Source organism: Cariama cristata, unplaced genomic scaffold, assembly GCF_000690535.1.
Source record: "Cariama cristata isolate BGI_N322 unplaced genomic scaffold, ASM69053v1 scaffold10357, whole genome shotgun sequence".
NCBI classification, from domain to species: Eukaryota; Metazoa; Chordata; class Aves; order Cariamiformes; family Cariamidae; genus Cariama; species Cariama cristata.
The window spans coordinates 34,867-45,459 of NW_009626089.1; the positions used below are offsets into that span (position 1 = coordinate 34,867).

General features: G+C 42.2%; 1 protein-coding gene across 2 annotated transcripts; it reads right to left on the reverse strand.

The window, feature by feature from the left end:
* Positions 1-743: 743 nt before the first annotated feature.
* GJA1 (gap junction protein, alpha 1, 43kDa) lies at positions 744-10,045 on the reverse strand. 2 transcript variants are annotated; one of them, XM_009703876.1, is made up of 2 exons: positions 9,799-10,045; positions 744-3,824 (listed from the first exon to the last, which is right to left on the reverse strand). In XM_009703876.1, the coding sequence occupies exon 2, from the start codon at positions 3,810-3,812 to the stop codon at positions 2,667-2,669; it is 1,146 nt and encodes a 381-aa protein (XP_009702178.1). In that variant the 5' UTR covers positions 3,813-3,824; positions 9,799-10,045; the 3' UTR covers positions 744-2,666. The 2 variants fall into 2 exon arrangements, with proteins under 2 accessions (XP_009702178.1, XP_009702179.1); XM_009703877.1 differs by having other exon boundaries at positions 9,803-10,026.
* Between the last annotated feature and the right edge of the window lie 548 nt (positions 10,046-10,593).

Here is a 10,593-nt window from a genome sequence, read left to right on the forward strand (position 1 = left end):
TCCCCCTTCTTTACTAATAGGAGGTGGAAGAATTTGGACTTAAAATAACAAGCAAATTTGAAAGTAGAAAGCTGTATGACAACCGCATGACCATTGTATTTTGATTTTTCAAATAAAAAAGGAGTTGAGCCATCTTTCTTTTAGAGTCCAATGCTGGAAAGCCAAGCACTGTACATCTTCATTAGTGATAGGGACCTAAATGGTGAAGCAGTAGACGGTATGTGAAATCCCAGCCATATCAAAATCAGTACCTTTCTCCCATTGACTCTGAAAGAATGAGGATTTCATTCCAGAAATTGAAACTGTCAGTCAAGCAGTCTGATTACATGGAGAAATGTAAACTAGAAACAATCATTTCATAATGTTGAATCTAACCCATATATAAAAATTGCTTGAAAAATTATGTGATGGTATCTTACTACTATCTTTTTTATAACAGTTTGCAAATAAATATCTATTTTCTGATGCTCATAGCACGATTTGAATTACAGTAGTTCATGCTGAGTATTGACTGTGTTCAGGAGTGGCACAAACGATGCTTGTTTTTCCAGTGTTGTGAGGGTATCTGAATCTGGTCCTGTGAAATTTCAGTTCAAAGTAAATCCAGACGGATTAAATCAAGAATACTGCTGAAAGGCAGAGTGACTGGGGAAAAATGGAAGAGAGGAAGAATGAGTTTGGATTATAAGACTGAAACAAAAGATATATGGACATATAAAACAGTAAAAGACAACTAGAAAATATATTTATACTAAATTAAAACTTTATTGACTAATGTTCTCCAGACAACATGATCCAACGGACTATGGTTGCATACATGCAATGAAGTTGAACACAACAGTAGTTTAACATGGAATGTCAAACAAATTAATATAATGTATTAAATGAAACAATTTATCTGTGTTGCTGCAAAATGAAACCAAGCTATGTATTTCCTTGGTCGATCTGTGTTCAGCTAAGAGGCTATGCATTTGAAGAAACTGGTAGATTTCTTTAGCATGTATTTCAAATAAATTAGCTAGAATTGTAGTCTTCAACAATCCTTTCAACTTCACTTGCATTTCAAACAAAATCTAAGTGTAAACACTAAAGTTACTAGAGCCATCTAGAAAGACCTAACTGTCAAACTCGGAGTGGACATTACAGTTCAGTAAACGTGAATACTTAGAACAAGAAAAATACCAGTTACTGCAAAAGTCATGTAGGCAAATTTTATTATTAATCCAGCACAAAGCATTTCTTCTAAGTTTCTCACATAAAAGACTAAAGCTTGCTTACAGTACTACATCTTCTATCATTCAAGCATCATTATTACCTATCAGGGAGATTGGCTAGATGACCTAATGGGTCTTTTCCACCCCTAACTTCTACAAAAGAAAATCATTCACGCCAGCAAGAACATGGTTCGCTACATCTTGGGCTTGATCCTGTAGCCTTCATTCAGGCAAAACTCCCACTGACTTGAAAGAGAGATTTTCCAGAGCAAGACATCCAGGATTAGGCCTTTTTTTATTTTTCATTTTTTAAAAAAGCATCCATTTAGGATACATGGAAAATATTCTATAGAATTAAAAAAATATAATGACATGTGCTTCACTTGCATTGAAGGAATCAGAGAATGTAAACACCATAGTGGCCCACATCTTCACAATATCCATGAGAAAGTGTCAACTGCAAGTAATCTGTGTGCGTTTATTTCTCACTGTATGCTTCTGAGCGTGTTTTGTGTATACTTTTACTTCCACATTCACACACATATGTACACCCTTAATATGCATAAAGGTGTGATAAAATTCACTAAAGGCAGTTGCTTGCCCATCTTAACACTTAAATCTGCAAGTGGCAGCAAACTGGGTTTTATATGATGCTAACTGGACTGTACGTGAACAGCAGGACATGAATATTGCTGTGGGCAAGAGTGTGGTTGCTGGTTCTACGAGTGTGGAGCCATCCCACTTAACGCACATTACAAAAATCTACCTGCGTGAAGGGCTGGAAAAGCAGGTGACCAAAGTATTTCTCAGTGGGCCATGTCTGAAATTTGAGTTGAATGATTCAAAGGCTGTAGATTGTCCTCACAGGAGCCTTTTGACAACCTGGAGGATCACGTAGGAAAGTTTACCTTCAAAGTGCACTTTGTAAGAATGGAATGTTCTTGACAGGGAAATGATCAGAGGCAATCCTGGACTTTTTTGCTTGTTGAATAGGAAAAACGTTTTCATCTTCAGGCAGCACTTCACCCTGACAAATGTGAGTTCAGTTATTATTGGGTTTTAGTATTACAGAAGATTCTTTAGAAACAAACACAATAGTACACACATACACATACAGTCAGATATTTACAGCCTTTCTAGAAAAACAACCCCCTACCTTAGTACTGACTATCTATCTTTTTCCTTTTTTTTTCCTTTTTTTAAAGTATTTAAATTCTTTAAACCAGCTACATTAAATACCAATGTGTACTGTACCACCCCACACCAACCCCACATCCCCCCCAAAAACAGCAAGTATCTTAAAAGTTTGTTCGCTTGTTTGTTTGTTTTTATGATTGTTAAAATCTCCTGCTTGAGACTGTTAAGTACCACCTCCACTGGAACAAGATCAGCACTGACTGCATCTTCCAATGCACGTCGTTTCTTAGTTGAGCAAGTACTGCAGTTAGAAGCTTAGATCTCCAGGTCATCGGGTCGAGGCCTGCTGCTAGCTCGGCTGCTGGCTCTGCTGGGAGGCCTCTGGTCCACAATGGTGAGGGGTTGCAGCTCGTGTCCTGACGCCAGTTTTTTAGTGTTCTGGTGCTCATCGGAGAAGTCGAAGGGCTGGGCGTGCGAGTTGGAGATGGTGCTGCCAGCCTGCCCCATTCTGTTCTGCTCTGCGCTGTAGTTGGCCCAGTTTTGCTCGCTGGCTTGCTTATTGTAGTTACGACAGGAGGAATTGTTCCTGTCTCCGGTAACGAGCTTGTACCCCGGGGGAGACATGGGAGACAAGGGGGCGGTCGGTGAGGAGCAGCCATTGTAATAAGCATATTTGGGGGAGCCACAGTCCTTGGAAGGGCTCATGGCACCGCTGTGGGAGTAGGGGTCGGTTTTCCCTTTCACACGATCCTTGACGCCCTTGAAGAACACGTAGAAAAGCTCGATGATGTTCAAGGCAAGAGACACCAAGGACACGACCAGCATGAAGAGGATGAAGATGGTTTTCTCAGTTGGACGGGAGAGGAAGCAGTCCACTCTGTGCGGGCATGGGTCTCGCTCACAGGTGTAGATGGCATTCAGGCTAAACCCATAAATGTACCACTGTATTAGCAAGAAAGCCACCTCGAAGACAGATTTAAACAGGATGCTGATGATGTAAGTACGGAGCAGTCCCCCACGCATCTTCACTTTGCCATGCTCTTCGATCCCATACTTGAATTTCTTAATTTCTATTTGCTTGAGGTGCATATCCACATTCACACCATCATTTTGGACCACCTTGAGCTCTTCTTCTCTTTTGTTCAGCTTCTCTTCTTTCCTCATTACATAAAACACGTGCGCCAGGTACAAAAGGGTAGGTACAGACACAAATATGATCTGCAGAACCCAGAAGCGTACATGGGAGATAGGGAAGGACTTGTCATAGCAGACATTCTCGCAACCAGGCTGTTGAGTGTTGCACCGGAAAGCAGACTGTTCATCTCCCCAAGCAGATTCGACTGCTGTCCCCAATAGCAAGATTCGGAAAATAAAGAGGACAGACAGCCACACTTTCCCTCCTGCAGTAGAATAGGCTTGAACCTTGTCAAGAAGTTTTCCCAAGGCACTCCAATCACCCATCTTCACAGGATGCTGGTTAAAGAAGGACACAAAGAAAAAAAAAAGTGATGGTTAAGACAGAGCTTTAATACCTTTGATACACTAAATCACAGATCAATGCTAATAGAGCAGAGATGTCAGCTTTGTTTTCATTCATGCGTTCTACACGACCTGAAGAGAAACCAGAGTTTTAGTTGGTCTGCAGGTGGAGTGGGAAGTCAGAGAAACTGAAAAAAGAAAGTAACATATAATGTCTCAGAGCACAATGAAAAAAAGAGGTTTCCAGTTTCACTCCAGTTTTCAAGAAGACCACGACAACCCTTGCTTGCCACTGTGGTTGCCTCAGCCTCCTTGGTGGCAGCCTCAGTTCAACGATCTACACCTGCCTCAGACAGACACCAGCTGGGATACACCGCCGACGTGGAAGTGGAAGTGGTGTGGGAGTACGTACCGGCACTGCCTGAATAGGCTAGCAATACATGAAAGATTTCTCTTTCAGTGTGGATCGTTCACGGTAATGTTTATGTTAACTCTAAGAGAATAAGAAAGCAAACCGTAGTATAACCTAAATACAAAAAGTTATACTAAGTTAACATTAGGGTCGGATACCTAAAATTTTATCATTTAAAAATGTGTGCTATTTTTCCTACGGCAACATTAAACTGAGCTCTTGCCTATCACTACATTGTGTGGAATACATTTAAGAGTATAGTTCCTAATGATGCCAAATCTATACTGTACTCAACTTCAGAAAAAACTTGCTATCTAAATAAAGTTTATACATTAGTATTTGCCGCACAAAGATCAAAGTTAGTATTCTTTACCTATACTTTTATGAAGGAACCAAAAATAGTAATACATGAAGTACAGCTAAGCTCCTTTTACCATATTGGAGGAACTGGTTTCCTGTTTATCTGTGGCTTGCTTAATTTATTGTAGTTTCATCTTTGTATTTGCATCTTTTTATATTTAAAATTCCTTCACTTTGTTTTGAAAGGAAAAAAGATTTAGCAAGAAAAAAAAGGTAAATGAGCTCTTTCTGTTTTTAAGGCAACTCCTGGCGTGCAGTTTGCATTCCAAGCATTGAACACTGCAAGTTTAAATCGCCTCTCTCGAGTTTTAAAGTGCGCATTTCTGGGACACAGGCTGCTTCTCGGGGATATCTGGAAATACACAGGATGATATAAAATAAATTAAATGGTTTACCGGACTTTCTAGATTCCTAGGAAAAACAAAGTTCACTATAGGATTTTTATCAGCTGGAGAATGGGACTCTTATCTGCATAAAAACTTACATTTTCACTTGCCTCACACGAACCAGCATGTGAAATCGGGCACTTGAAAGGAAAAATAATCGCAAAGTTTCCCTTTTAAAGCAGATGCTGCTGGGTATAGATATTTGTTCCGTGCATGCTGAGTAATCCCTTCCTGGTATTAATAGTTTCAATAATGTCCAAATTATTTCCTCCCCATTGCATCATGGGTGTATTCCCCAGCGAAGGTCATTTATAGAAAAAGCCCTTTTCGGATAATTCATAAAATAGGACATTTTAGCACTGAGGAGATTTTCTTTCAAGAAGCAGTGAGTCACTGGAAACACAAGATTATAAGTCTGGCAAACTCAATCATAACAATAGATGCCAAATAAAAGCACACCGTTCCTGCCATCGGAAAGAGTCTGTGAGAGTAATGGGAGACAAGTGTTTAAAGTACTCGCTCCGATAGCTCCGAGAGATTCTCTGTGAAGCCCTGAAAAACATCCCAGGGCCATTCCCTGGGCCCGGTTAGTCACCTCGCTCCGGCCTGCGGACCCTTCCTCATGGAATTCAGTTCTTCAGGTGACTGAAGACCCATCAAAGGATCAGGCCTGCTTCACGCTTTTAAACCTGGAAGGCTCCCCGGGTGTTTCTCTCTGACACATCCCGACTTTAGTCCTTCCCAGGAAAAGTCTAGTTTGTCTTCATGGGTTTGGGGTGGCAGAGAAGGAACCGGGCACACCGGTGTGGAGCTCTCTGGGAAGGCTGGAACGAAATGTGACCACGTTCCTCCTCAGGCTGGGATTGTTAAAACAGAGAACAGGCTGTAACTCCACAACATGTGAGGTTTGTTTTAAAGGCAAGCTATTTGTTCCACGTCCTAGAAGTGAAGTGGACAGAAGGAGCCTTTTTCAACTAACAGCTTCTTGGTTTAATTAGTCAGCTTTCCGATGACTCGAAACTACTGCATTAACAGACTTTCCTCAGACTCAACGTATTTTTTTTCACTCTCTAAATGTTATTTCAGATTGAAAGTTTGATTAAGAAAACAGAGGAGGTGTTATTTCTAGGCAGTTATGTGTTGTTTGTTTTTTAATTACACTCCACTCCGGCCCATTAACGCAACGTGATTTACTTCAGTTTTGACCTACTTAATCCCACACCTGCAGTATTTTGAGAATTTACTACCCATTTTTTAATTTGCTTCAGCATGCAAAATTGCTAAGTTTCATTTATGTCCTCTGGCAATATAAACTCCAGGAGGAAACATTCCATGCTTGAATTACTCATACATAGTTTTGAAAAGCAATTTTTTTTTTTTAAAGAGATCAGTTACACGCTAGCCTTTGCCAGTGATAAAAAACCCCCACATCAATTCAAAACATTGTACTGTTAATCAGATAACCTTGTGGTGGCACAAATATATTATTCCTTTGCTTAAGTGGATTCTACTGCCTTATGAAACACAGTACTTTGTTTTGTTGTAGGGCAAATTCATTCATCGGATCTGACTTGTTTACTTTTAGGGCACTGAAAGACCATTTTTATTAACTGATTACCGTATCTGTTTACTAGGTATAAAAAGAGGGTTTGTATCAAACAGCTATTTAAGTATTCAAGCTTTGTAAATAGTTTGAAACGGATAGCAGATAACCTTCTAACATAGTTCTTCACCATTCTTGACTTAAACTTCTTTTAACACTTCCAGACACCTTAAATGAGTCCACTGAATGACACAGGTTGACCTGATCGATTGATACAATTTCAGTACTTCAGGAATTTAAGGATATGACTGATGATGAGTACGTGCATTTCTGAGTTCTTACTGATTATTACTTTACAGGACTATAAGCCTTTTCTGAGACAGACTAATGCTGGCCTAGCAAACTCTTTAAAAGATGGATTTCTTCCAGGTCCTACTGTGTGTGGGTAAAGATAGGAAAAAAAGTCATAGAGCAGCAGGAGATATGACAGCATTCATCCGCATGGGTTTTGGATGACCACATATATAAGAAATTTGATTTGTAAGCCACAATTAAGAAATTCTAGAACTATTTTTTACGGACAGCATTCATCATGTCATCTGGTTTATATTTTCCAGGAAAAGTAATGCAAACTCAGTGCTGTGGTAACATGCCCAGGTCTGACTAGAGTGTTAGAAGGTCACATGCTAGTGGATGGAAGAGCAGTAGGGGTTAGAGTGGGATCTGAAATGGGATTGTGCATCTGAAGCAGCTGGGAAACAGGCCAAAGTATTGGTGTTCCAACCTGTCCTACCTTTCTATATGTGCTCACACACACATAAATAGCCAACAAGAGAGAGGATTCTGGACCTTGAACATCAATCAGCCTGAGTATTTCCCAAAAGCAACCAGAGAAAGCAGCTGAGATGTACAACTGAAGGGGTTGGAAGGGTTGGAATAGGGAAGGCTAGTTTTCTGAAATCTTACAAAAAAAAAAAAAAAAAAATATCAGCAAATGTCTTCCAGACATTCCCCTGGGAAGGTGCAGTCCATTTGTAGGTCTGCAGATGAGCTTCAGATCACTTTATCCGCTGGACAAAGATTACACCCTAAATGGCTGCAGTAACTAGAATTCAGTGTCACAACTGTGTGGTTTTTTCATTCTCTGCCAGTACTGCTGGTGGTGAGCCACTAGTGGATACACCCCATAGCCTTTGCCTCTCCTGTGTTGTACCCTCTCTGCCTAATTTAATTCTAAAGCATAGCTGCAAAAGGGCCCAAAGCAACCATAACCACTTTCTCAGACATTTTCTAGTTGTACCAGTCAGGTCTACCCTCTGTGTTACTGCCCAGATTCATCCCTCTCCTCTCTTTGGAATTAAGAGAAGAAATGCTGAATTCCCTGAGGGGGCCCAGGGCCCTCTGATGCTCCTTCTCACACATTTTGAAATCTGGATTTCTAACATGTACATGTGGCATAAACAACAGACCAGGTGCCTCCACGCGAGATAAAATTCAGTGGGTAACAGCGTGAGGAGATACCAGAAGACCGGGGGAAAGAGAGCAACATCTCTGATGAAACAGATTGCTCAATGTCATCTAACCTTCCTCATGCCCACAGGAATCCTTGGCCTAAACCGACATTCATTTCAGAGACAAATAAAATTAATCTTTTGGGCTTGCATAATATGAGAGCCGAGATAACATTACAGTGTTGAATCTGTTTGCGCTGCAGAGTGTATAAGCATTCAGATTTCTGTCGCAAATCAAATCCCCTGTGTCCTTCTCTCGCCTCTTCTGACCTCAGCCTGCTGCTCACCCCTCTCCCATTTGTATGCTTGTTAGGTATCATGGGTCAGTGCCAGTGTTTGGCTTTGAAGTTTCTGAAGGAAACACTTCAGTAAACATCCCAAAGACTAGAGGCTTAAATTCTGCAGTGCAGTGTGCTGTCCAGATGTGAAAAATGGCACGATGAAAGCTTCACGCAAGTCCTCCAACTTGCTCCCCCTGTGCACACACACACACAGACAGAACTCAGGCACAAGGTCCGGAGCCCCAGCTTTCGTCCCCATCACCAGGAGTCTTCATCATAAATCTCCCATACAAAACCAAAAGGAATTGATAACGCCACTTCACGAGGCTCGCTGGTTATCTCAAGGCAAAACGTGAGGACACACGTAAGCACACAATATTCTTGTTTAAGAGGAGAACGTGTTACTCGACAAGGTAGAGTCTTGCTTCGCCCCTCAGCTGAAGGCTTTTCCCTGCCTCCTCGTGTTGCTCTAACTACTGGCAAGCACCAGGCAGCAACTGCTATAAGGAATCACTCCAAGTCTTGCAATGTAAAAAGCTTTTCAGTTCTCCAAGAGATGCTGCTCAAGTGTGGGTTTTTTTCCTCTGCATTTTGGTATTTGAGCCTTCCAGGTAACATAAAGGGAATGTGTCATATTGGGATTATGACACATATTGTGGATATTCTCGCACAGTTGTTCCTCGACAACTTTCATTTATATCCACCCAAGACTTTCACAGACATTGCCAACGTGGTGAGGCATATCATGATATCTCACATTCCTAAAAAAAAACCCCTCACGAGGTTGCTAAAACAGAGTAACGATACACAAACCAGGTTAAAAATCCGTAACCCGGCTCTGGATTTTATCACATCTATTTTAAAAGAAAAAGGGGGAAAACTTATCAGGGAGAGCACGTGAAAGCCACCACTGGAGCAGCTGCCGCATTTAACAAAGCACCTAATTAAGAGCCTTGCCCTGCACAAGCTCTTGGGCATCAGGCAGGATTTCCACACCAAAGCCGAAAGCGTGGGGCAGAAGTGGGATGCACTCAGGACCAGGAGGTCTCCCCGTTACCAACTTCTGCTGCAATTTCGGTACCAGAGGGGGGGGACTGATGCGCACCTCGGTTTTTTCTTTCCGAGGAGCTCACTTAGTCGAGAGGGAGCGAATTCCCCCAAATCCTGGCAACAAGTCCGCACCTCAGCCCTGCAGCCCCAACTGCCCCGCAGTTCCTCCTCCGGCGGAACGCGGCCAGAAGTTGTACAAGTGTAGGATTTGGAGAAACGGAGAGAAATCTGACAAAAGGAAGCAAAGAATTCCTACAGGTTTGAACTGAGCACTTTAAGAGAATTTACGCTTTTACAGCTGTGTATTTTTAAACAAGTTCAACCATCGGCGCAAGAACACAAAACTCTGAGGGTGATAAAAAAAAAAGAAGTGTTTCCAGAAAAAAAGTGATACGCAAAAAGATGAAAAAAGGAAAACTTTCAACTTACCCTTGCTGATCAGCAGGGAAACTGGATCAGAATACTTCTTTGGAGGGTTAAAGTAAAATGGAAGAGCACGGTCAGGCACTCAGACCTGGCTATTTAAACTTTAAAAGTCTACTGCCGTTTTGTAGTTTTCATCCTTCCTTCCCCACTAATGAAAGTGCTGATACCTCATAAAACTTTTTTCTAAGTTGGAACACTGGGAGAGCTTTTAACAAGTTTTCAAGCCTCTGACTGTGAAAGAGGAGGGGACAAGGAGGGGAGGCAGCCCGGGAGGAGGGGCAGGCTGCAAATGGAGAGGAGGAAGGTGGGGGAGGAGGGAGAGAACTGAAGGCACAGCAAAAACCCGCCCGGGGAGAGGGAGAGAGCCAAGGCACGGAAAGTCCACCCTTGCTGATGTAACAAAACAAATCTAAGGGCAGTCAGCAGCCACCCCACACCCCCCCCGGGCATGGAGGGCACCTGGGTGGCCACTTCATCCCGGTCTGGGCTTGCCCGGGATGGAGGAGACAACTTAGCTCTTTGGTGTGCACCAGAGGTTTCATTACAGGGAAGGGGGAAAATGCATGCAAGGGATTAAGGGGTAACCATCCTCATCCTCCTGGATGCTGGGGCTGGACCGTGTAGCTGCTGTCTCCCTTCCCTCACTGCTACCACGTAGGAGAGGAAGCCCTCGCAAGCCCTCTCTACCTTTTGTTGTGAGCACAGCTCTGTTTACTTGGGTCTGTTTCCTTTACGTGCACACATGAAAGTACACAGCAGGAGCAGCGTGTTTGTATCTACAGGAGATACCCATC